General features: G+C 45.6%; 1 protein-coding gene and 1 long non-coding RNA gene across 3 annotated transcripts; one reads left to right on the forward strand and one right to left on the reverse strand.

The window, feature by feature from the left end:
• Positions 1 to 505: 505 nt before the first annotated feature.
• On the reverse strand, positions 506 to 18,947 carry Cipc (CLOCK interacting pacemaker). 2 transcript variants are annotated; one of them, XM_038336323.1, is made up of 4 exons: positions 18,834 to 18,947; positions 12,731 to 12,917; positions 6,718 to 6,887; positions 506 to 4,258 (listed from the first exon to the last, which is right to left on the reverse strand). In XM_038336323.1, exons 2-4 carry the CDS (start codon positions 12,864 to 12,866, stop codon positions 3,365 to 3,367), a joined length of 1,200 nt encoding a protein of 399 aa, XP_038192251.1. In that variant the 5' UTR covers positions 12,867 to 12,917; positions 18,834 to 18,947; the 3' UTR covers positions 506 to 3,364. The 2 variants fall into 2 exon arrangements, with proteins under 2 accessions (XP_038192251.1, XP_038192252.1); XM_038336324.1 differs by lacking the exon at positions 18,834 to 18,947 and adding an exon at positions 18,724 to 18,743.
• LOC119818657 lies at positions 18,207 to 26,873 on the forward strand. Its single transcript, XR_005286175.1, has 2 exons — positions 18,207 to 18,387; positions 26,335 to 26,873. It is a non-coding gene; the product is annotated as an uncharacterized LOC119818657 (long non-coding RNA).
• Positions 26,874 to 27,373: the final 500 nt, after the last annotated feature.

Raw genomic sequence — 27,373 nt, forward strand, 5'->3', positions numbered from 1 at the left:
AGCACCAAACATGCAGGAAGCATTTGCTGGCTGGTCTGGGAAGCAAGGAAGCCGTCTCCCTGGAGAGAGCACAGAAGGCTGACACACTTGCTGAGGACCTAGGTTGTAGAAAGAGCTTCAGATTGTGTGCCTTTGCTTCATCCCAGTACACAGCCATAGCTACTGTCATTTAAAGTTCTCTGTGGTTGTCAGATGGAGCGGCCACTGGACAGTCCCCTCATTCCCCACCTCTAAGAACAGCACCGACTCAGGCTGTCTGTGCACAGCACAGAAGTCTGAACAGTCTCCAACATCCAGCATCCAATTCCATATCCCAAATAACACAAAATGATGTCTGAAATTTCTAGCAACCCACAATTATCCTAGATGAAAGGTTGTTTTGAAGGAGCGGCTGGGAAGGCAGAGGTGCTGCAGTGGAGCCCAGGCCTCACGCACACTAGGCACGCGCACTCTCCCAATGGCTACATGCCCTGTCCTTAGAAGTCTCAAGCAGTTACAAAGCAAATAGTTTTCAAGTAAGTGACTTTTATTTTTTTCCTCTGACATTTCACAGTCAGTTTCTATATAACTTCACACGCTCTGAAAAGAATTCACATTTGGTAAATAGTCTATACCCTAAGGAGGTTGTAGCTGAAAAGCCACTTCAGTATATGTGCAAGAGTAACTTGTGTGCTGAGGAATCACACCAGAGAAGAAGTCAGACGATGCTGTAATTGATAAAACAATGTAGTAAATTACAAACGATGTTAAATTCTAAACCTAATTCAATCAGGAACCTTTCTAAATGTGTCCCAATATTGTCAATACAACCTGACAAAGGTTCTCCTATGGGCTGGCCTGAGCTAAAACTGACTTCTCACCTTGGGAAAACAACAGCCCTGCACATCAGGACTTACATACAACATGCACCACTGGGGCTGTTGCTACTTACACCTTTGGGCAACCAACGAAGATCTTTCCGGTCCACTCCAGGCTTCCTCCAAACGCTGGTCTAGCCTCTGACCCCAAAGGCTCGCTCTTTCTAAGATCTAGCTTCTCTACCAGCGTCCATCTGCTTCCAGCTCCACCAGGAACAGAACACAGCCTAGAGACTTGCAGTTATGGCTCTGAGATCACAGAGGAGCGGTGACCCTCCCTGCCACTGAACAGTGAAGATCTACGGTGGCTGTCATCGTCTTTTATGGAGATGGGAAGGGAAATGAAAAGCCATATCTAGGAGGAAGAGTCCAAGAGGCTTAGCTCCACCGAGGGCTTTTCCAGTGGAGCACATCTGGTTCTCAGCAAGTGCTTCCAGCCTTCTGACGCTCGGAAAAACTTGCGGCTGGTGCCCAGGCTGTTCTGAATGCACCTGTCTCTACAGCTTTCCTGCCAAACATTCTGCCAAAAAGGAAGTTTCCTAGTGGAGTGGCTATGACACCATACAGATTGTGGGGAAGCATATCACAAGGAGCTGAGTTTACCCAGAGACACTGGCTCTGATTTTGGAAACTCTTTCAGAGCACAAACAGCAGGTAATAATTCTGTGTTGATCAGAAAGTAAAGAGATTTTACCAAGTTGATTATTTTTTAACTAGTCACATCCAAATCATATGTCTATATGAACACAGTAGGGTTAACCTGAGTCATACAACCAACTCCTTAAAAACTGTGACCCATGGGCTGGAGAGATGGCTCAGAGGTAAAGAGCACTGGCTGTTCTTCCAGAGGTCCTGAGTTCAATTCCCAGCAACCACATGGTGACTCACAACCATCTATAATGAGATCTGGTGCCTTCTTCTGGTGTGCAGGTGAACAGGTAGGAGGAACATTGTATACATAATAAATAAATAAATCTTAAAAAACAAACAAACAAACAAAAAACCTGTGACCCTTAACCCTAGACCTAGTATAGCCCCATGAGCATCTTTCTCTGTGCAGAAAGATGATGCTGGTCATAAAACCAATTTGCGAAGGACAAAGATTTTTAAGGGGATAAAAATTTTAAACAAGAGGATAGAATCCCTTGATTCTTTACTGTTTAGACCATAGTTACCAGCACAGGGAAGCTGGAAAGAATGTGTCATCTGGAACCTCTTCATAGTCTCCATCCCTAAGGTCAGCCTCTGAGAGGAACACCACACTTCAGCCCTGCTGACACAGCTAACACGAGACACAAGGCCACCACACTGCTCCCCATCACCACAGGGGATGGGCAGAACTCAGACATGAAGACAGCGAAGGATCCTCTCTGACTTTTGTGCCTTCTTCTAACCTCGGGGCTTTACTTAATTCAGAGTTTAAAAGCACAGCCACTTTCCCCACAGAAAGAGCTGGATGAGGCACAGACAAAGAGACAGCAGAGGGTCACTTGCACTAGACCCTAAGGACCCACTGAAGCCATCTCAAGCTTCTGGTTGCTAATGTTGATGGGCTTGTTTAATTTTATATTCGTGTACTTATCTAGTGTGTGTGTGCATGTGTGATGGACAAACTGCAGCAGTCGGTTCCCTCCTTCTACCCTGTAGGTTCAGGGAATCAAGTTTAGGCCAGCCGTCTTGGCAGCAAGCACCTTTACTCACTGAGCCATCTTGCAGTCCTGTCTCAGGCTTTTTAGATGTAAGACAGGTTGTGCTATTTTCAAGCATGAACTAACAAAATCTTTCAGCTAGTGACAAAAAAATGCTGGCTTCTTTGACCCTTTAATCAAAAAAGCAATTCATCAAATACAATTCCAGATGGTACTAAATCAGTCTATATTTTAAAAATCTGAAGTATATGCCTACTTGTGTGAGATCTGATGTATGATCAATGTGTGAATCAGATGCTCTGTCCTTTCTCCCACAACTTACAAGTGTAAGAAACAAAGCCTCATGTGATTAAATGCTTGCACCTGGGCACAACCTGTGCCCAAAGCATTTTAGGTTTCGCCCAACTGGCACAATGCCTGGTAGAATATAAACACAGCCTCTTATTTTTCTCTGTGACTAAGATACTTGAGGGCGGGCCGTGAAGGGCTCCTTAGGTCACCACCGACTCCTTGGTTTGACAGGTGTCATTCTGTGCACTCATCTATGTCACTGGACCTTGAACCATGGACAGTGAGTGGGAAGCTGGGAGACACCCGTAGTTCTCTCTCCTTAGTCCCAAGATCCAGCTAAGCGCCCACAGGCTAAGGGAAAGGGACTCAGAGACACTCCGATTGGAGGTCTTCAGAGAACATAAATGTATTTAACCTGTGTGTGAACCACAGATTAAGACGGCAGCCAGGGACTGGCACGTGGCTTTGTGAGTGAGTTTAGAAAGAAAGCTCTTAAATAGGCTGTGGAAAACAAGTGGAGAGAGTAGGAGTGTAAAAGAACCACCAAGTAACTGAAAAACGCCTGTGCTAGATGTCTGGGTGATCAGACAATGCGTCTAGATCGCTGCCTGAGTGACTGGATCCAGATGTTAGTGAGGCCTGCAACTTGGCCCACGCCTGGGGAGCCCTGCTCTTGGCGGCCTCTATAAACATCCGGGTCTGCTCCTTCAGCTGGTCTAGTTCCGCCTGAGTTGCTTGGTTCTGACGAATCAACTCCTTGGTTTTCAAAGTAATTTCCAGCAAACCAGACTTGTGGAGGACCACTAAGGTATTCTGGAAGCGCCTGTGCTTGCTCTGCCTCTGCTCTGAAAAGATGTCTGGGCTGCGGCAGAGCTGCTCTGCGGCCCAGAGCGGTGAGCTGTAACTCGCTGAGAGCGGAGAAAGAGGGGAGCTACTCTCCAGGCCGTGCAGAGTGCTGTCAGAGGCACACACAGGACTGGCGGGCGAAGCGAAGGTCAGACTGGGAGCTTTAGCCACGTGACTACTGGACACGGGCTGAAGAGTCTGTGGACTCCCACCAGCCCCCAGGGAGGGCACTCCTTGCAGCGCTGAGTCCTCGGTGAGTTTGGAGCTGGGTGGGGCTGGAGTGGAAGGACTGGAGAGCACAGGGCCAGACGTGGCTGGCTCGCTGGAAGACTGGACTGGTCCCAGTCTCTCCTTACAGATTTTTTTCGGTACCCCACTTGCTCCTCTTTCTTCTGAGCTGAGGGAGAGACTCCTTTTGCCTGGATGAGGGGCTATTTTGGTGTAAGAATTGAGAATGGGCAAGTAGTTTCTGGAATCTGACTTTTTCTCACCAGTGTGGCAGGGGCTGACAGGAGATGGCACCGGCGGGTGAAGGACGAAGAGCTGTGGCTGCGCTGAGATCACTTCAAAGGAGGGCTGGACAGTCCAGGATTGGAGCTGGGATGAGCTGCTGCCCTGCAAGCAAGGAAAAGAGCACTGCACTCAGGATGGGGGTGCAGCTCCAGCTTTCACCCAAGGCAAAGGAGGCAGACGCTCAGCTACAGATGCTTCGGGTGCTGTGTGTCCCTCATGCACAGGGGAGCCCTTGTTGAGAACAGGGAGGAAGTGGCCTAAAATACACTTATCTGATATCATACTATAAAACAAAAGAGAACCAAAACCAAAAGCAAGCACAAAAATATTTTCCTAAGGGAAAACTTGAAAAAATATCTGGTGGTTTTATTTTCGTTTTCAATTCTGTCTCTGTGTGCCTGTGTTAGGTAGGTGCAGGTGAGTACTGGTGCCCACGGTGCCACAGTCCAATAGGGTGCCGGGACCAAGCTTGGGTCCTCTGGAAGAATGAGTGCTCCTAACTACTGAGCTACAGACAGAGAGGCTGGAGGCGGGTGAAATAATGGCACAGCCAGGGCACAGCGGAGCAACAAAAACAGAGAGAGCTCAGTCTCCTGCCAAAGTTAAGAGACGCTAAGCTCAGGCTGGGGTTCGACTCAGTTGCTGGAATGCTTGCCGAGCATGCTTGGAGTCCTTTATTGGACCCCAGCACCACGTAAGACCTGACATGGTGGCAGATGCCTATCTTCTTGGCATTCAGGAAGTAGAAGCAGGAGTATCAAGAGCTCAAATTCATTCTCAGCTACACGAGGATTTCAAGATCAACCCGGACTACTGGAGACCCTGTCTCAAAACACAAAGATACCCCCAAATAAATCCTGGAATAGGCTAGCTTGTCACTGAGCTTCCTAGCTCCTAACGACCCTAGCAGTCTGCCAGCTGTCCTGTGTCCCTCTGCTGGAAAAGCCACCCTAGGCTGTAACGTGTGTGGCTTGTCAACACAGCCACAGGAGTAACAAGGAAGGCAAAAGAGAACCAGAGAGGGAAACAACCCAGAGTAGACGCCAAAAGGAGCCGGGCAGCACTGGTGGGCTGGGGCAATCTCACTTGGGCTCTCCTCCCTGTCTCTATGTTCTTTCCTTTCAGTGAGGAAAGCTGAGGTTCCCGCTGAGATGGATCTACCAAGCAAAATGTTCAAATGATTGTCCAGAACTCACCAGCTGCCCACGTTGCTGACTCAGTGTGTGTTCTTCAGAAGTGGCCAGGCAGTGTTCAGACACTAAGGGAGTGCCATGCCATGCTATAGCCATGTTCTTATAACCTCCAGCTAAGATGGGAAGGGTCAACACCAAAACCAGATTCTCAATACTCCAATACATAAATGTATCTATTTTCAGAGTAAATTACTATAAGTTTAAATGTTGTCCGACTTATTCTAACTTAACCAGGTTTTTATGAATGAGTTCTCAGTCGCAGACCCTATAACCTAACTAATATTTTCATCCACTTGCGTTTCACATCTAGATAACAACCACATGATGGACATTGCTCTGGGCTGCAGCCCAGTCCAAACTACTCACAGATTTACAATCACCCAATGGACTCACACCCAATATAAGTGAAAACCCTGCTGGCACTGCCATCCTCAGCCCACAGAGCTGCCCTGTCACCAAGGTGTGTCTCTAGCTTAGAAACTGCCTCTACTGCTGAAGCAAAGATGTCCTTCCTGCTGTGTTTCTTTGTCTGAATTGTGTCTTTGGCGCAATGTTAATTCTGTATGTCAGGCTGCCCTCGAACTTACAGTCCTGCCTTCGTGTCTCCAGTGCTGAGATTATAGGAGTACACTACCGTGCAGGTTTACAAATGTTCTTATACTCCTAAATTCCCAAATCAATTCAAATTAAAAAGAGGTTTCCAGGGCTGTTATGTAGTATGATGGTGTGTGTTCACCTAACATACATAGGGCTCGGCTTCAGTGCCCAGAGCTGGGAAAAAAACAACAACAAACCCTTCTCTTTCTCCCCTGAGCTCCGCCTCAAGTTAGAATGCACTGCTGGAGTGGCTTTTTGGCTTGATTCCATTATACATTACTATGGCAGGTCAAGGTCCCCGTAAAACTAGAAATCCAAAGAGAAAACATTGAGAACATAAGGCATGACTCATGTACGTCTATTTTTTGTTTTTAGGCATTTCTTGTGCTCTCTCTCTCTCTCTCTCTCTCTCTCTCTCTCTCTCTCTCTCTCTCTCTCTCTGTGTGTGTGTGTGTGTGTGTGTGTATGTGTCTGTATACATTCAGTAATAGTATGTGTACATGTGAGCTCAGGTGTCTTCAGGTCAGAGGAAGGCATGGTAGAGTATTTGCAGAACATACATACAATTTAAAAAATAAATCTTAAAGTCAAAATTTTAAATCAGAAAACAAACAAAAGCAAACAGCATCAGTAGTTGAAAGGTAACACTCTCTCCCGGGAGGAAAGTCCCCATCAGTGTGACTCTATCTAGTTTTTGAAATCTCCTCCTGCTCAGCGGGAGTGTCTTCACAGGAAGGCACAGAAACTTCCATCAGCAAAGGTCCTCCTCACCTGCTTGACCAGCACATTCTTCATGACCACCATCGGGGACAGCGCGGGGAAGGCACTGTTTGCAGCTCTGGAGTTGGGCTGCAGCCTGTCCTCTCTGCTCCAGCCTGAGGCACTCAGCACGTCCTCTGATTCCATCTGCTCTGCAGAGCTCAAGCATTCTGAGCTCCCATCTGGTGGGCAGAAAAATGGTCAGTTCACGTGGGCTCTAGGCTAACGGCTCATAACCCAGCCATGGACTCCCTAAAAGATAAAGGAACATCTTTGACAGGTGTTTCTATGAGTTTTCTGAGGTGGAAATTTCACTGGATATTCAACAACCATTGCTCTTGTTTTAAAAGTCTAATCGCTCTGCTTGACTTTCTTCAGATCCTTAGAAACCTGCACCAGTCAGGGTTCCTGTGAAAACACTCGGCCCCAGAGTACATGAAGAATGAGTGGAAGACTCCAAAGTGAGATGATTACTTTTATGATTTTAACAACCTTTTGTTACATTTTGCATGTGTAGGGATGGGGGATTGCATGGTTTTATTTTGAAGGCTTTGTAGGTGGCTGCGTCAGGCCTTTGTGGGTTGTACCAAGTTCTGACTCTGGCTGCTCTCTCTGCTCCTGGTCCACTGCCACACACTTCTGCCTCCATAGACGAAGCTTCTGCCTACCTTCCACCTCTAAGGATTGACTGAGACTATTATGAGCAACATAAACCTTTCTGTCAGGGCTGGAGAGATGGCTCAGAGGTTAAGAGCACTGTCTGCTCTTCCAGAGGTCCTGAGTTCAATTCCCAGCAACCACATGGTGGCTCACAACCATCTATAATGAGATCTGGTGCCCTCTGGTCTGGTAGCATACATGCAAACAGAACACTGTATACATAATAAATAAATAAATCTTTAAAAAAAACAAAAAAAAAACCTTTCTGTCAGATATTTTGGTTGTGGTGATGAGAAATAAAACAAATGTTCTCCCTATATGAATTCCACATAAAGGAATGCAGCCAGGTACGTGCTAGAAGAAACCAAGAGACGGTTGTACCTTGTTACAGAGGTGTCTTGGACTATTCTAAATGTTCACTAATGTGCACCTCAGTTGACAGAGAACTTTCTCGGCATCACAGCCCTAGGGTTCATCTCCAACTACATAAGCTCAGTCTGGTGGTACATGCCTCCACTCAAAAGGTGGAGGCAGGAGGATCAGGAATATAAGGACATCTTTGGCTACATAGTAAGTCTGAGGTCAGGGATGAGTATTACCGAGAGAAAGAGAGAGAGAGAGAGAGAGAGAGAGAGAGAGAGAGAGAGAGAGAGAGAGAGAGAGAGAGAGAGAGAGAGGAACAAACCAGGTGTGGTAGCATGTGCCTACAATCCCATCACTCTAGAAGCTGAGCCAGAAGGACTCCAAGTCCAAAGTAATTAAAATAAACGCAATAAACGCAAACATCAACAATTTTATCTTGTTCAGTTTGGCAAAGACTATGTGATCAGAAAGATATTTATCAAGAGGTACATGTACTACTAGGCCCAACTAAAAGATTACCTTTACAATAAAGAAATTTGGTACATAGTACCTTTTAACCAAGGGATCAGTGATGTGGGATGTCCTTCTGTATATGTGTTGCTTCTATTGGTTGATGAACAAAGCTCATTTTGGCCGCTGGCATAGCAGAGTAAAGCCAGGCAGGAAATCTGAACAGAGATATAGAGAGTAGACAGAGTCGAGGAGATGCCATGTAGCCGCCAAAGAAGAAAGATGCCAGAACTTTACCAGTAAACCATGAGCCTCATGGTAAAATATAAAATAACAGAAATGGGTTAATTTAAGATGTAAGAACTAGCTGGAAATATGCCTGAACCATTAGCCAAACAATGTTGCAATTAATATAGTTTTTGTGTGATTACTCGGGTCTGGACAACTGGAAAAATGAAGCGCAGTCTCCTTTTACAGATCAGATTACCATCAACAATGAGGACAGAGCTGGAGCAATGACTCAGCAGTAAAGAACACTTATAGAGGACCCAGGTTCAGTTCCCAGTACCCATATCAGGTGAGTCACAACCCCCTTTAACTCCAGTTCCAGGGGATCTGATGCCCTCTGCTGGCCCCCAAAGGCACCTGCATGTATGCAGTGCACAAACTTACGAAGAGACACATACATACAAATCTTTAAAAAAAAAAAAGCAAAAAAAAAAAAAATGAGACTAACTTAACAGTTTCCTTGTGCTTTGGGATATGTACAACATCAACAATGCAGTGATCTAATGACTCCAAATGGAGAAGCTATCAGAAAATACAGAATGTGGGACATTTATAAAACTATAGTCCTATCTTGTTCAAAGATGTAAATGTCATAACAGAAAGAAAAGATAGGAAGCTATTCTGGGTTAAATAAGGTTAAAAAGGCAGGCTATCTATATACAATGCACACTTCTCAATGGCAAATAGCTATAAGGACATTACAATGGGAAAAATCCAGATAGACTGCAGTCAGAGAAAATCCAATCAGGGTTGACTCTTGGCTATAATAATGGCATTATAATTCTATAGAAGAATGTCCTTGTTTCTGAGATTCATACTAAAAATTTAGAGATGAAATACTTATTGTTTGAAATTTACTTTTCAAACAGTTAAGTCAATGTATGCAGGGGAGGATATGAATAAAGCAAAAATAAAAATTCTTAGTGGATTTGAAAGAAAGCATCTTTGTTTTAGGGGACTCATTCACTTTCCTTTAGGTTTGAAATTTCTCAAAATAAATTTGGAAAAATAACTAAAATAGAAAATACCATCCATTTTGGTTCTGCAAATTTTACTGAAGTGCTTCTCAACCAGGCTTCTGGCTAAGACCAAGTGAGAATTCCATCATATCGAAGGCAACTGGAATAATTCAGGCAGCAACCATGTCCCTGGAACCTGCCCAAGGGTGACCAGCATTCACTGGCACTGCCTTCTCAAACAGGAATGAGGGTGGCCGCCTTTACCACCACTCTGTGCAGAACTGTACTTATTAAAACACCGGCCTGACAAAGATGGAGACTTTAGAAGACAGAGCTAAATGCCAATGGTCCTGGAATTATAAACAGAAGAACTGTGGGTGAGGTTTATTTCCTTCTTTGAATCCCCAAGTGACTAGACTTTTACTATGAGCATGGATTACCTTTATGATCTAGAATCAGATCAAAAGGCAAATATGATATTGAAAGAGAAAAAAGCCCTTCAGTGTTTTCCAGACCTTCGACCTTGTTTTACAGGCCCCACTTTCCAGGCCCTTCCCCAGCCTCAGTACCAGAATCTCTAGGAGGGTCTAGGAAGCTAAATCTTTAATAGATGCTTCAAGTGGGCTTCATGGTACAACAAATCTGGTAAGCAACCCCATTCAGAGAAGGGGACACAAAGCGCTTCAGGCTGGCTCACCCTTCTGTGGACTGTCCCTGGGCAGGACACTAATTCCTCTGTTCTAATCCTCTGGGTCAGTGCTGCCCTCTCTGAGTAATATTCTATTTATATCTGAGCTTCTCATTCAGCATGCCTACTAGACGGAAACATACTAATCTAAGAGGTGGAGAGTCCTAGATTTCCTGACAGCAGTGTTTCCCAGTGTAAGGTAGTAAGTCAGTTACAGGAGTAGATTGTCTCTGCAGCCTGGGCAACACGTATAAACCTTTCCCTAGAAAAAGCTCCATTCCCAGGATAATAAGCCCAAATCCCCTGGCATCACCCTGAGAATCTCCTGGGACAATACTGTTGACATTAATTCAATATTTAGAGTAGTACCACCCTCAGCCCTAGAAAGACGAAGCTCAGCAGGAGGTTATGAGGCTGAGCTGGGGGTGCAGTCAGCCCTTCTGAGGAAAGCTTTGGACGGCTAGCCATGAAAGCTGCCCTACTATCATTTTTCATTTTTCTTCTTTTATAATTTATTTATTTTTATTCTATGTGCATTGGTGTTTTGCCTGCATGTATGTCTATGTGAGGATGTTGGGTCCCCTAACACTTGAGTTACTGACAGTTGTGAGCCTCCATGAGGGTGCTAGGAATTAAACCCTGGTCCTCTGGAAAGACAGTCAGTGCTCTTAACCACTGAACCATCTCTCCAGCCCTTTTTTCTTTTTTTTAAAGATTTTTTTCTTTTGAGCCCATGTGTGGTGGTGCATGCCTTTAACCCTGGCACTTGGGAAGCAGAGAAGAAAGATCACTGTGAGTTTGAGGCCAGTCTGGTCTACACAGTAAGTTTCAGGACAGGCAGGACTAAATAGACAGACCCTGTTTCAAATAATATTAATGATGATAATGATAATAAAAGGTTTGGTTGGGGGGGTGTTTGGTTTTTATTTTTTTATTTTTATTTTTTAGATTTATTTATTTATTATGTATGCAACATTCCTTCCATGTATGTTTGCCAAAAGAGGGCACCAGATCTCAATTTAGATGGCTGTGAGCCACCATGTGGTTGCTGGGAATTGAACTCAGGACCTCTGGAAGAGCAGTCAGTGCTCTTAACCTCTGAGCCATCTCTCCAGCCCTGGTTTTTATTTTTTGAGAAAGGGCCTCATCATGTAGCCCTGACTGGCTTGGAACTCACAGAGATCCACCTGCCTCTGCCTCCCAAGTCCTGGTATTAAAGACGTATTCCACCATCCTCCCTCAAAGATTTGTTTTTCTCCTTTTATGTATATGTGTGTGTGTCTGTTTGTCTGTCTGTATAAACATTCACCAAGTAATGCAAGTGTACTCATCAGACCTCCTGGAACTATTGTTACAAGTGGCTGTGCACCACTTGCGGTGTGTGTGGACACTGAACTCAGGTCCTCTGCAGAAGCAGCAAGTGCTCTTAACTTCTAAGCCATCTCTCCAGCCTCCTGCTCTTCTTTCTTAACTCTAATGGAGTTTACAGTTGGGCTATATGGATCACAGTCCAAACACAAAATGTACAGTTATTAGGAAAAACTGTTAGGAGGGGACTTTTTTAAGTATAGCAAAATTACTTTCTAGGCAAGTGTTATCTTAACAAATCATAATTCACCTACCACATTAAAAATGGTTCAGCCAATGACGGGCCACATATGAGATGATGACTATACCATATAGCCTAATTATGTAACAGGCTGTATCATCTAGGTTTATGAAAGTAGACTCTAATGTTCACACAAAGATAAAAATCCCATAAGGACCAGCTTCTCATTACATAATACATGACCACATCACTTTTAACTGACCTTCATACTGTTACAAGGCAAAAAGATATGAAAAAGGAGTTAACGCAACAGAATTCTGACCATTTTTAAAAACACTTGTCTTTGAGACAGAATCTCATGTAATTCAGATTGGCCTTGAACTCATATGTAGTTAAGGATGACCCTGAACTTCTGACCCTCCGGTTTCTCCTTTCCAGTGCTGGGATTACTGGCGTGTGCCAGTTCGCCCAGTTTTATGAAGTGCTGGGAATCCTGCCCAGGACTTCCTGTATACGAGGCAAGCACTCCACAACTGAACTATATTTCCAGTCCATGTTTAAATAATTTTTCTAGTAACTAAAGTTTGAAATGTAGGACTGAAAGTTAAAAGTCAGGGGCTGGAGAGATAGCTCAGTGGTTAAGAACTCTGACTGTTCTTCCAGAGGACCCGAGTTCAATTCCCAGCAGCCACACGGCAGCTTATAACTGTTTGAAAATCCAGTTCCAGGAGATCTGACACCTTCACACCAATTCACATAAAATAAAGTTAAATAAATCATAAAAAATTACCCTTTAAAAGGGAAAAAGAAAGTTTAAAGTCTAAATTGAAAAGAACAGCAAATTATTTTTTAAGAACTAACTCCATGGAGCCTTGATGGATATATGCCATAAGATACCAGAATTACCACCACCATCCCTTGTTTTCTGAATTGCTGTTTTTAACAGCTCAGAGAGTTATTTATCCTGCGTGGGAAAGCTTCTTATTTTTCTTACACTAAGGACTTTCAGGGAGAAATGTTTCCATGCAAATCATTCAGTAAAAGGCAGAAGAGTGAGATATTGCTAACCTGAAAAGCCAGAGTCCTTGTCTGAGTCGGCAGCCGCCACGCCGAGCGGTCGAGCTACTCTTTTCACCTCTGGGCCTCGGCCTGGCTTGGCAGAGAGCCTTCGGGGGCTCTCTCTGGATGGCATTTTCCTCTCCATGGTCAGTGTGCGGGGAGCTGGACCACAGGTGATCTTCGCATATGGACTGCTCTGTGAAAACAACAATGACAAGAAGTCATCACCTGGAGCGTGGACCAGGTGAGCCAAATGTGAAGAAAGGAAGGCAAAAAATGCTAGCCTCACCCACTGGAGGAACACCTTCTCTGGGCTCGGCTGACCAAGCTTCAAGTTTACTAAACAGAAAGGTTTCCACCCAAACGGAGGTTCACCATCCCCTTGCTGCCCTCTGCTTCCATTGCAAATTCAAGGCACACAAACCACATTCAGTGGAAGCTTTGTGAACTGCTAACAAAGGGACATTTGATTAGCCTTTTTGAAATGGGTAACCAAATAAACTTGCCCTCCTCCTTGAGGAGAGGAGAGGTAACAGCAACCAGCAAGGGTGCTTTCCCGGTAGACCTCAGCATGATCGTCACCTAAAGCCATATTCACAGTTCTCAGAATGAAGTACTGAGCAGAGTACCAATGTCAGACATGCATACTTACACATACTACTTCAAAAGATTTTTTATGTTTATTGTATTTACTTTTGTGTATGTGTATACATTTGAGTGAGCACACATGTGCCATGATGCATGTGTGGAGGTCAAAGGACAACTTGCAGGAGTTAGGCCTATCATTTCATCTTATGGGTCCTGGAGATCAAACTCAGGTTGCCAGGTGGCAAGCACCTTTACCTGCTGAACTATCTCACTGGACCTATATACTACTTCTTAACATAAAACAATACCCCCCCCAAAAAAAAAAAACCACAAGGGGGCTGGAGAGATAGCTCAGTGGTTAAAAGCACTGGCTGCTCTTCCAGAGGACCCAGGTTCAATTCCCAGCACATGACAGCTCACAACTGTCTATAACTCCAGTTCCTGGAGATCTGACACCTTCACACCAAAGCAATAAAATAAAAGTTAAATAAATTATTTAAAAAAAAACACAAAACTTTTACAGCCCTGAAAGTATAGCTCAGTAGTAGAATGCTTACTTAGTATACTAAAGGCCTAAGTTTGATCACAACAAAAAAGCAAAAACTTTTACGTATAAACATAATATTTAAGAAGTGTTTATGGAAGGTGGGCTGAAAAGATGGCTCAAAAGTTAGGAGCAGGTTTGATTCCCAGCACCCACATGGTGGCTCACAACTACTCTAGTCCCAGGGGATCCAATGCCCTGTGGACACCAGGCACACAAGTGGTACACAGACATACATGCAAACAAAAACACTCAGTATATATAAAATAAAATTTTAAAAAGGTAAGCATAAGGGTATGTAACATTTATTGCTGCTAATACTGTTCTTGAGTTTCACAAGATCCTGCTCAGCCCTAATCCCATTTTTCAATGAAGCTCAGATACATCACATTCAGTCACATGTACACATAAAAAACATGTATCACGTGCTCCTATCAACTGGGCATTGTGCTAGACTGAGGACACAGAGTGACTAGAACAACTGTGTTTATATCCTTCCTGCAGCCTGTGATCTAGAGAGAGAGGAACAGATACTAAACAAGTATTCACACAATTGACGGTTAAGTTGACAGGAGCTGTGAAGAAGTGAGGCTAAAGGTCAGGAGCACCAGGACAGTGCCATGCAGCTGGAATCTGGAGCACGAGGTGTCAGCAGGCATTAGAGGTCAAAGGCTAGAGGTGAGTCATGCAGTGTGTTCCAGGTCAATGTGAAGGCTGAAGGGAGAAAGAACTTGGCATACTCAGAAGTGAATGGCCAGGACGGCAGCGCACAGTGCAGGAGCAGGACACCCTACACTGACAATGGGGTGGGGGAAGAGCAGGGAGAGCAGACACACAGGACAGACAGGCCTTGAAGTCACACATGCTGGAAAGACTGTGGATATTAACTAGGGGACAGTGGGAGTGGTGGCACACTCCCAGAACTCATGGGCAAAGTTAGGTGGACCTCTGTGAGTCTGAGACCAACCTGGTCTATATAGTGAATTTTAGGCCAGCCAGGATGACCTAGCCAGATCCTGTCTTAAAACAACAAAAACAGGGGCTGGAGAGATGGCTCAGAGGTTAAGAGCATTGCCTGTTCTTCCAAAGGTCCTGAGTTCGATTCCCAGCAACCACATGGTGGCTCACAACCATCTGTAATGGGGTCTGGTGCCCTCTTCTGCTGTGCAGGCATACACACAGACGGAATATTGTATACATAATAAATAAATAAATAAATATTTTTTTTTAAAAAAAACAAAAACAAGGAATACTTTGGGGATAGGAAAACAGGATGCCACAAAGGAAAAGAGTAATAATGAAACTAGGCAGATGTAAGCAAAGTCTGGGGATGCTTTAATCCACAGTCTACTTAGGACTCCAAGCACCTCAGCCAAGCAGCACTGTGCCTGAAATATTTTGAAGCCATACCTGAACATTCCCGCTAGTTCAGGACCTAGTGAACTAGAGGGAAGACTCACGGTGAGATGAAACAGGAGACACATGCTTCCATGCTACCGTGAGTAACCTCTTGCTCATATACGTACAGACCAGAGGTTTTCAACATGTGGGTCGCGACCCCTGTGGGGGTCAAACAACCCTTTCACAGGTCCACATGTCAGACACTTATATTACAATTCATAGCTGCAGCAAAATTACAGTTATGAAGTAACAACAAAAATAATTTTATGATTGGGGGTCACCACACATGAGCAACTATACTTATTAAAGGGTCACAGCATTAGGAAAGTTGGGACCATGTTATAGACAACTGCAGTGAACTAAAGGCAGTCAGAGTGGGAGTAAATGCTAAATGCAATTCCAAGTAAAAGTCGTTCTGCCCCACACCCAACTCATGTACGGTTTGTCACTCTCATCCAGATCACATCTCTTCTACCAGTCGCACACAATGACAAGCGATGACACTGTCACATTCAACAGAGCACTGCCCACAGGCAACGTCTCTCTGATGTTTGATAGCCTAGGCAAGCCTGTTTAAAAAGTAGACTAACATGTACACCCGTATCCCTAATTAAAGCAGGAGCCTATGAAAACCCAAGAAATGCGTCTAGTATAATTTCCCTAAACTAATGCTGTTCAAAAGGGAACAGAGCCTTCCTGAAAATGAAACCAGTGTGGCTTCCGGACGGCATGCAGACTGGCCCAGAGCAGAAGGGCGGGGTCACGTCAGGTGCAGCTAATTAGGAATCTGAGAAAGCGTCATACTATCTTACTAAACACAGGATATTTTACAGGCATGTTAGAGAAAACATCCCAATTTAGTCTTCCATGATCCTCGTGACAAGACAATAAGAAAAGTTAATAAAATGTTAGTACTGTTTTAAAAAATGCAGTTGGTGGAACTACAGAAAAACACACAGGAAGTTACTCTGGTTCACAGAGAATTTACAGGGTAATGTTGACTGCAGAACCAAAATACAGAAACTTTGACAAATCTGTTAAATTCTAAAATTTTAGATTCTAGGGAACTGGTGGCAGTTGGGAATAAAAACAACAAAACCCGCACAATTGGCTTTAGAATGGCAAGATATCTACTCTGGATGCAAAAAAAAATGATTAAAAATATGAAAGCCTGTCTTCTTGATAAAGTTACGCTTAAGCAGGAAGACAGCCTTAGTGTTACAGCCGAGGCGGCCCATGTGGGAAGGAGTACCAGAGTTACACCCACCTCTCTTCTTTGGGAGGGAATGGGCTCACACACACAACAGAAGAAACCCTGGGCAGAAAGACGGAGCGGTAGTATTTCCCACCAGCACCCCTTCAGCCCAGGACCACACAAATGGGAAAACCTAAAACCTCAAGAAATCAAGAGGGTTTTATTTTCCCTCCTCAGTACTATATTACGATAGTACTTACAAGCATTTGAAAACGGGATACGTGGTCTTTACCTGCCACTTCATCTCTCTGCTTCCTGACAAAGATGGGAAGCCACTACCGCTTTCTATGCATGAGGACTAACTGATGCTCCCACGCAGGCAGAGCGACCCTAACCGGGCCTCATTTGAATATACTTGTTACACATTATCCGAAAGGTTGTCAGAGGGACAGTATACAGCAAAATTCAAACTGGGAGCTCAGTCAGCACATAGGCTCATATCAGCTGGTACAGGAAACATTCCCGGAAGTACTCCACAGCACCTGGGCTTACTTCCATTTCTCAGTCCTGACATTAATGTCATTATTCGTCGCTAGAACCTCAGAGTTGTTGGTTCTGTTTTTATTTTGTGTTCATCTTTGCAACAGACTTGTGAGGTACTCAAGAGAATAATAAATTCTATAATAAATAATAATAAATAAATCTCAGTCTGGACGTCTCTGAAAGCCAAAGCAGTTTAGCTGTCGCCAAAACACTGGAGTTCAGGTATTGACAGTCAAGACTGCATTTCCAAACACCAGGATCACCTCAAGATCTAATTTTCAGGTCTAGCTCAATATACCCCCTACTCTAAGATGAAGCCATTAGGACACATAGGCCAACCGAATTAGAAGTTGGTGTGACCCCCTGTCTCTGGGGAGTCTGGAGTTTGGGATGCAAAGGCGACCAGAGGGCTCCGGGAAAACGATCTGAAATGCAACTCTTAGCCCTCCCCTTTTACAGCTACTTGGCAACATTCCTAAGAGCGAGCTCACACTCCCTTTAAATGTGTCACGTGTACGACATGCTGTGTCACGTGTATGACATGCGTGCACGGAGAGGTGTGATGTGAAGGCCCAAGCAAAGGCTTATATAGAATAAAGTGGTAAGGCCATCGAAAGTAGAACCTTTATCAGCCATAAAACCACAGCTACAAATGGATTAGTAGGTTTTCTCTGAAGTCCTTTTCTTTTGATCTGCGTTCTCAGAATTACCATTCCAGGAGAATGTGCATTTTAGTGGCGGAAAAACTGCACCTGCCTACGTGTCTGTTATTGATATTCTTCTTTCTCCTCTCCATTCCCAAAACTGGCTGAAAAAGCCGTGTTAAAGATCCTGCTCGACACCACACGGTCGCACGGCTTCCCACCGCTCTCTCCATCCTCCTTCGAAGGGGGCCCGTGTGATTCGAGAACGTTCTCAGACCACTTTAAAAGGGGGCTCACAGGAACAGTGCCCACCTACCCACGCGCACCAGCCCACATGACATCTGTGCCAGGCAGCATGCACACCCTCCAGGCATCAACTAGCCTGCCAACTCAACAGGGCAGAATTGGGCAGACCACAGGACTATGCCGTGACTGGCATACCACCAGTCTCCAGGGCAAATGTCCAGGCAATGCCTATTGCCAGGACTTGGGCAATAAACAGAGAGCTTGGCTCTGGCCTGGGTCCTGGACCCAGAGCAAAACTGCCCGGCCCACCCACTAACCACTGACTTCGTACTTGGCACTCTATCCAGCCACCTTCTTCCTCACAACCCTCTCTTTGGCACCACGCCTGGCTAGTTGGCCTAAAGTAGGGGACCGAAGGCCTCCGGAATAGACAGTGCACCTGTGTCCGGGCATAGCTCCTAAATGAAGAAGATCCTGGACACTCACCTGGGCTGACTCACACTCGGTAAGCAGCCCTCATGCCCACCAACCGGCCCGTTCCCAGACCCCTCTGCTTACAGCCCGGCAAGCCTTCAGGCTCTCTTCCTCAGGAGCCCGGGTATGCAGGGCCAGGCCACTAAGGGACTCACACCACTGGCCCCTCACACGAGGCCCCTCCCTACAAACACACCGTCTCGGCCTCACCCCTGATTCCCATTCCCACGCGGGCCCGACCCTGACAGCACACCAACTAGAAGCAAGCCAGGGATAGCGAGTCCCTCTGCTCCCAATATTTGGCGCCCCCGTTCTCCCAAAGTCCTGGTTCTCCTTTGTGTCCACTCCGCTCTCCTTCCTCTCCCACCTGCTTTCTCGGTGCTTCCAGTCCCAGCCTCCCAGTGTCGCCATCCCAGTTCCCCCACCACACAACAACCACCGTTGTGCCCGGAGTCAAGCGAGCCCTGCCTGTCTCACCTACGGCCAGGGTCGCCGCTCCACCACCAGCCCGGCGGGTCAGCCAGCGCATGCGCGAGCCGGGCCCCACGACTCCATGACAACCCGGTATTCGCCGGGTCTCTAGCAATTCCCCAGGCCTCCCGCCCCTTTCTCCACCCCCTCGCCTCCGCGACGGCTTTCGCCGGTCACGTGACCCGGCTCCGCGGAACCACCAGCACCACGGAGACTGCGCGCTGTGCTCCTAGACGGGCACTTGGAGACCCGCCCTTCCCCCCCTCCCCCCCCCCCCCCCCCCCCCCGCTTCCCCGCTCTACGCCGGAAGACCTGCGGCGCTCTCTCCGCCGCGGAGGTCCTCTCTATGGTCGGCACCTACGGCTTCGCCGCCATTTTATCGCGTTCATCTAGTTATTGTGTTGAGAGCAGGCACTTATGATCGGGTGTTGAGGTCAGGGGTGGTGGCTTCTAGCCACCCGGCTGGAGTCGGGATTCCTCTGGAGACTCTGAGGGGAAGCTACTCTCGGGGTGTGTCCTCTAGGAACCGGACCCGCCAGGCCTGCGGTGGCTGCAGCGCCCAGCGTGGGAGGACTCCCGCGGGCTGGCAGCCCAGCGCGGTGGCTCTGCGGTTCGCTCACATTTTTGCCACGCCTGTCGCCTGTTTGCTTTCCCGTCAACCCTCCAGACCGTGCACGAGGGCTAGACGCGAAATTAGTGGGATGACTTCATCCCATTTGATGTTTGGCTCACACTGCCCGGTACTGTGGGAGAAGTCGGGTTTTATAGACGATGCCTGGCCCTGGGAAGTTGCCCCTCGAATACCATGAAGGGAAAGGGCAGCACAAAAATGAGCATAATCCCTAAGAGGAGTGCTTCACAGCTTAAAAGGAGGACCGTTGGAGCTTGGTTCTGCAGCTGTCCTTGTCTGCCCAACCCGGTACTCCAGAAAGTGCTGTTAAACATTAAATAAAAAGAGGGTATTACGGTTTCGGCCGCATTAGCGGTATGAAGAGCTCAGGGAGCACATGCAGCTAATGGCTGCTTTATTGGACAGCGAAGATTATCGCATGTTCTTGGCACTGCAGATAGTTAAATTGGACCTTGCGGATCTAGACGGCGAATGGTCCTGCATTGGTAATCCAAGGAGCTTAAAGGTCATAGTTAATCCACATTGTTCGTCCAGACACAGATGATGCTAATGTATTAGCATGAATGTACTTATTAGCATAAACTCTCCCAACAAGTAATAGTTAAATGCCTGCACCGTGTAAGGCTGTTGTTTGGGAAATGGAGGGAATGAAAACAATGGTTAACCATTATCACATCATTAAGAGCTTTACATTTCTCAGGACGCCTCAAAAATTGTATGGCTTCGGTGCTGTTATCCTTTCATTATAAACCAGGGAACTGAAGTTTGTGCCTCTGACACAGCTGCAAGGCCTGAGCTTAACAGGGAAGACACACTGCCCTTAACTAAAAACGATCCTTGCCTCAAACACCTTAAAGATTCAACACTTGAAATAAAATGGTCTAATAACCAACACGAGAAAATGTAAGTGCCAAAAAAGCGAACAAATCAATAAAAGCAAAGGAGAAAAAATTTATTCAGCTTGAGTCATTGTTGAAAGAGGAAGACACTAGGTAAAGCTGTAAGTACAGATAAAAGTCACTTTACAGTAACGGAAGTGGGATAATACACACGGGCAGAAATGAACAAATGAAATATGCAGAGCCATGAGGAATGACTTTGTCTTGGACTTCAAAAAGAGGAAAATAAGTCAGATTTCTCTTGCATAATAGCAGACAGCTACTTGAATTTCAAAATAAAATCAGTGGTATGTATAGATAAACGTAATTTTATAAGTATTTTACTCTATGAGTCTATATTAAGAAATTCATAAAAGAAGATAGGATATTGTTAGGTAGCCAAATCATTTTTTCTTCCTTTATTGATTTCCCAGGGTTGTAAATTGGCCCCTGTATGGATAGTTTCTGTGGCCTGGGCCTTTCATCATTGTTCTAAGATTCTTGGTTAGGCTAAGGTCCCTGTTAATGAAGAATAGATTTTGAAGCATGATTCTTTTGACTTTCAGGTCTTAGCAGTTTGAATCCTCCCTAGTTCCACTGGAGGCTCAAGACTTATTTTACCAACACCATCTCCAGCAGGGGGAGACATGATACCTTAAATGCTGCATTAGAATTTGAGACTAGATTTCCCCCTGCAAGCAGAGCTGGGTCAGAAATCTCAACTCTGTCCAGTCTGCTTCAATAAATTATCACCTATCCATATGAGGATTTGACTTTTTAGTCCCATGTAAGGTGTGTATTGTGTATGTATACATGTGTATGTACATGTGTGTGAGATTTTATATTAATATTATACACACACACACATATATATATAAACCTTTCAACTCTTAATTGTGTCTGTCCTGGCCTGGTACTCACTTTGTAACCCACGCTGACCCCACCTTAAGCTCACAGTAATTCTCTTGCCTCTGCCTCCTGAACTCTGGAACTCCAGATGTGAGCTACTATGCCTGGTATACTTTCAAATATTTATAAATAATCATTTTGTCCAGGCTTGGTGGTACATTCCTATAATCCTAGCTACTTGAGAGGCTGAGGCAGAAGGATGACTTGAACCCAAGAGGTCAAAGCTACTCTAGAGACAGGGGCTGGGGAAAGATCCCAGTGTTTAATAAATAAACAAATAAATAATTGATACATAACTTGAATTTAAAATTACAGTTATTTTAAAATCATTTACAAGATACTAGTAATGTGAACCAAGGAAACCATCCAAAATACCTAGTTTCAAATCCCAGCTTCTTTCAGTATCAATTTATAAAAGAAAAGGCATCTTGAGATCCCATATACAAAAGATATAGGTATAATCACAATGTAAAAATTGGATAATTTCAAGATGGGCATGGTGGTGTACACCTTTAATCCCAGCACTCAGGAGGCTGAGTTGGAGGCCAGCCTGCTCTACAATACAAGTTCCAGGACAGCCAGGGCTGCACAGAGAAACCCTGTCTGAGAAATCAGAGTCATGCGAAACCAGAGTCACGTTCTCATTTCTCCAGCTTTACCAAGGACCAGAAAAAAAAAAAAAAAAAAAAAAAAAAAAACACAAGGACTGGATCAGTTCCTGGACTAGCATTTGGGAGCCAGTGATTTCATTTTTCTGATTTCCCTTGGTCATCTGTAATATCCTCTAGTATTAATCAGTACCTGGCATTATTGATGCTGGCCAATTAGTAGAGTGAGGATCTGCTGGTGTGGTAGACACGTGTGCACTGGAGGATCTGCTGGTGTGGCAGACACGTGTGCACTGGAGGATCTGCTAGTGTGGTAGACACACGTGTGCACTGGAGGATCTGCTGGTGTGGCAGATACGTGTGCACGGGAGGATCTGCTGGTGTGGTAGACACATGTGTGCACTGGAGGGTCTGCTGGTGTGGTAGACACACGTGTGCACTGGAGGATCTGCTGGTGTGGTAGACACATGTGTGCACTGGAAGGTCTGCAGGTATAGACACGTGTGTGCACTGGAGGGTCTGCTGGTGTGGTAGACACGTGTGCACTGGAGGATCTGCTGGTGTGGTAGACACGTGTGCACTGGAGGGTCTGCTGGTGTAGACACGTGTGCACTGGAGGGTCTGCTGGTGTAGACACGTGTGCACTGGAGGATCTGCTGGTGTGGTAGACACACATGTGCACTGGAGGATCTGCTGGTGTGGTAGACACATGTGTGCACTGGAGGGTCTGCTGGTGTGGTAGACACGTGTGTACACTGGAGGGTCTGCTGGTGTGGTAGACATATGTGTGCACTGGAGGGCCAGAGTCATTCTGAGGGGAGAGGCAGGTCTCCAGCACGGACAGTCTCACATGGGCACAGATATGGACAGGTCAGAAGTAGAAGGATGCACAGCCTCTTTCCCCTCAGCAGCCATGTTACTTCTTGACTGGTCTTCATAGTGGCAATCTGGAAGAGCAGGATCATGAGGAGGACAATGTCCAGATACAGTCAGGAGGCTAACATTCAGGCACAGTTTTGAGTCTGAGTCCGGGGCCAGGAAATTCCTCCCAAGCAGCTAGCTTGCTTTCTCTCTCCTTGCTGGTACTCTAAACTCTTTTCACATTCAAATATTCAGTCTCTGATACATAGAACATTCAAGGCTGACCTGAGCTTCATGAGACCCTGCAGAGAGGGAGATAAAGGAAATGAGAGGGAGAGAAAGGTCACTCTCCAGACTGTTCCACACTTATGATTCTAGAAAAGAATCACCAAAGCCCCACTATTCTTATCTCTCTGAATCATTTGTGGGTTTTATTTTTCATTCTGATCATTTGCTCAAGAATGCTCTTGAGGAGCTGGAGAGATGGCTCAGAGGTTAAAAGCACTGGCTGCTCTTCCAGAGGACCCTTGTTCGATTCCCAGCGCCCATATGTCAGCTCACAAACAGCTGTAACTCCAGTCCCAGATGGTCTGGCGCCATCTTCTGGTCTCCGCAGATACTGCATGCCCATGGTGCTCAGACATAAATGCAGACAGAACACTCACACACAAAAACATTAGCTGTTTTTTGTTTGTATCTTTTTAAAAAATGCCTCCTTAAATTTGATTTAGCTCAAAGTTGATGGTATTTAGAGTCTATGAAGAATCTCAATAGAGCGGACATGTGTAGTGTTGGTGTGACAGACCAAAACATTCCTAAGAACTGTGCCACACACTCCTGGAGGAGGTAGACTGGTTTGGATCTGTGAAGGTGTCACTCCAAGGGCTGGCCAGTTGGGTCTGTTTAAGACTCACCAAACCTGCTCCATCACTACCCTATATCTTAAAAGATTAGGAGACTGAAGGGCTCGGTGGATGGCTCAGTCAAAAAAGTACATGAACGTATGATGCTCCAGCATCCAAATAAGAAGCCAGGCATGAGTATGTCCTGCAATCTCAGCAAGGATGATGTCTTCATTACTGTCCTATTGCTGTGAAGACACTGTCACCAAGGGTGCGTATAGAAAAACAGCATGTAAATGGGGCTTGCTCACAGTCTCAGAAAACTAGTCCGTGATCATCACGGTGGAGAGACTGAGGTGACAGGCAGGCAGGCACAGTGATGGAGCAGTAGCTGATAGTTCACATCCTGATCTGCAGGCAGGCAGACATAGTGAGACTAGACCTGGTGTGGGCTTTTGAAATCTTAAACTCATTCCCAGTGACACATCTCCTCCAAAACCACACCTCCTAATCCTTCCTAAACAGGTCCACCAACAGGAACTCAAATATATGAGCCTATGGGGGCCATTCTTAGTCAAACCACCATAGGGGAGGTAGAGACAAAGGGAATGCCTGGGGCTTCCGGCCAGTTAGGCTAGCGTTAATCTACTAGTTCCAGCTCCCAGTGAGATCTTTTCTCTAAAGCTGAGATGAATGGCCCCTGAAGACCAACACTCAAGGTTGTCCTCTAGCTTTCGTTTGCACACACATATGTGCACATGCGTGTGTGTGTGTGCGCGCACACACACACACATACAAATTTATATGCGAAAACAAAAAAGAACTAAGAGCCTGAAATTGGTAAAGGAAATTAAGTTTATTTACAGTTTGACCAAACCAGGAAGAGAGACTCCCAGTTTCTCTCCACTTCTCAGTAGCAGTATTACGGCTCTATAGGAAAGATGAACTAAGTCAGGAAACATGCAACATGGGGTTGTCAGAGCTCTGTGTAATATCTTCCTGGGAAGCAAGTTCCTCTAGCTAGCTGGTGCCAGGACTTCCATCTTTCCCTTCCCCAGCATGGGATTCCTGGGGAAATTTTAATTATGGAGTCCATTGTTTCAAAAGCCTGATAGCCAAAGGGAAGGGCATAAGTGTCTCCTCTTCTGACCAGCTCCTCTCCTGCCATAGCTGGGACAGCACCACAACGGGCTGGACTAGCAGCTGCCTGATGTTAGGATGAAGTCCTGCCCAGTTGTTCATCAGGACTACCTGGAGGGTTTATCTCTGTCTGTCCAGAACTTGCTTTTCTGGGCCTCATTGCCTAATCTTGGAGCCCAAGATCTCAAAAGGAAGGCTGGAAAGCAAGTAATCAGTTTCCAAAGACTCAAATACCATAGGCTGGGTGGCTTTTTTTTTTTTTTAATTTGGGTGGGGACAACCTTTTGAAAATTTGAATGAAAAAGTCAGTCCTCCTAATTTAAATTCAAATTCTCTTTTCCTTGTTTAATGTCAAAGAAGATTTGAGACACGATAAAGCATTCATTCCCCCCCCCCCCCATGCTTTATCACGCTTTCAACCTGTTTTGAAGATGGTGATGGTGTCAAAACCTGCAGCTCAGTGGATCCCTTACAAGGCCACTGGTTTGCCTATGAAGCCATGCACCTTGGAAACCACACAAAAACAAAGGCATCATTAAGAAGTCTTTTCTACTGGTGTAAAAAGTGTGAACTGCTCACCCAGAACTTGGGTCTCTTTGTAGTTTACCGTGTCCCTTTTAAGACTTGAAAAGCTGCTTTTATCTAGTGAAAGCCTCATCCAGTGGAGCCAGGGGACAGGATCCAGACGCCCTCATTGAAGTGACAGCCATCCGCATGCAGAGCCGCAGTGCTTTTGGTCTTCCGCTTTGTGGTCAGGGATAACAGGATCACCCACAGGATCTGCCCACAGGGTGAATCCGGGAGAACTCAGGGCAATGCCGCGTACTAATAGTCTGATGAAATTTTCCCTGCAGCAACTTGTGACAGGGCATGGGGATTTTCTCCAGTGTCATCACACCCCAGCAGGGGTGATGGTGTCATCCAGGTGCAGGTGTTCTTAGCTGTCCTCTACCTGTTGTCTCCCCATGTCACATACAGCCAAGAAAGCAGATGACAGGCTCATCTCTATTACACGGGGAATTACCAAGTGGTTGCCTAGCAACTCCCATAGAGCAATCAACATGGTCTCTGTTGTGGTATATGGAGTGGTTGGCTTTCCTCTCAAGAACATTTGCATATTTCTCTTGGGTCTCTGAAAAAAAAAATAGGTATGTCTCACCAGCTCCGAAGCTATTTAAATGATCTTTGTCTTGCTTTTCCTTCACATTGCATGCTAGGGTAGTTCATTATCACAATAAGTGACAATTATTTGCTCTGATTATTAATACAGCAAATGCTCCAATTCAATTCAATTCAGTAAATGCTTTCCATGTTCCACAAGGCACTCTACACACGATAAAGAATTCTGAGGATGAACAAGTGTGACCCCTGTTCTTAGCCAACTCAAAATTTAGTGTAGATAGGTGGGGAACACAGCTCAATGGTAGAGCATTTACCCAGCACATACAAAACCCAGGGCGTGGTCCCCCGCCCTGGAGGTGGCGGGGAATAATGAATATAATTGCTTACATCTTTGATGTGTATAGAAATTACTTGTTTACATGTGTGAAACAAATGTGTATATGTGATAGAAAGGTATTTTTATTTAGGATAATTCCTTTGTGTTTGATCAAAGGATTTTTTTTTTCGCTTTTATAGATTCCTGCCTTTCTAACTTACAGCTGCAATCAGTTCAAAAAGCTGTAATCAGTTCAAAATCACTTTTAAGACCCAGCTCCTATTGGAATCTAAATAATTAGCAGCTCTTAAAAGGCTCTTGTAGGAGCGTGTCGCAGCCGATGTCTGATAGGATGGCGCGGCCCAGCGCCAGCCTGCACTGCAGTCTTTCAGCGTAATTGTCGCTGTGGTGTTCACAGCCCGCACTTCTATTTTGCACATTCCAGTTTAAAGAAGCCTCTTCCTTACCTTTCTTTGTCTGCTTTGGAGCGAAGTGACTGCCTCTTTGATCCTTTCTAACTCAGACCGGCGGGGAGAAACAGAGGGAGGACTGTGCGCCATCATCAACGAGGTGGCGACTCAGGAGTCCACCCTCAGCACCCATGTCGGCACCCACGCCCCTTGGGCAACCAGAGATCAACCAGGGATCCAGAAATCTGCCATGAAGGGGTGGGGACCTGGATACCATGCCCAGAGAGTCTGTCTGGACCAAAGGAGTAAAGAATGAATCTCAGATTGAATCCGTGTGTTTTTCTCTGGAAAATATGATAAGGGTTTGCAAAGCAAGTCTACCAACTGTCAATGTGAAGATAACTAACGGCTTCGTGTCAACGTTAGGAAAAGAACTGAGGCTGGAGAGACGGCTAAGAGGTTAGGAACACTTGCTGATCCTGCAGAGGACCTGGATTCGCTCCCCAGCACCCACACCTCTCAAAACAAAAACAAAAGGCAGTGGTAATGGCTCCTGCTGTCGAGCCGACAACCTCAGTTCCATCCCCTGAACCAATCTCAGGATACACACAGGGGAAGCCAAAAATCAAAGCACAGAGTCGTCCTTTAACCTCCACATGTGTGCTATGGCGTGTTCTTGCCCATCCCCCAAAACAAGTAAATGAAATAAAAAAAAATGTTTAAGTGGACCTGGGACAGATACTCTGCTGCCCTTTGATGCTGGCAACCCCTTCACGGCTGGAATCTATATCCCGTATCTGCCATTTATCCAGTGTGTCCTCTCCTTCTT

This window comes from Arvicola amphibius, chromosome 7, assembly GCF_903992535.2.
Source record: "Arvicola amphibius chromosome 7, mArvAmp1.2, whole genome shotgun sequence".
Lineage (NCBI taxonomy): Eukaryota > Metazoa > Chordata > Mammalia > Rodentia > Cricetidae > Arvicola > Arvicola amphibius.

Excerpts from the sequence above, each read along its gene's own strand:
- Cipc (XM_038336323.1), bottom strand. The coding sequence starts at position 12,866 with ATGGAGAGGAAAATGCCATCCAGAGAGAGCCCCCGAAGGCTCTCTGCC. Across the intron at positions 6,888-12,730 it reads CAAGGACTCTGGCTTTTCAG|ATGGGAGCTCAGAATGCTTG; the intron begins GTTAGCAATATC and ends TCTGCCCACCAG. Across the intron at positions 4,259-6,717 it reads AGAATGTGCTGGTCAAGCAG|GGCAGCAGCTCATCCCAGCT; the intron begins GTGAGGAGGACC and ends CCTTGCTTGCAG.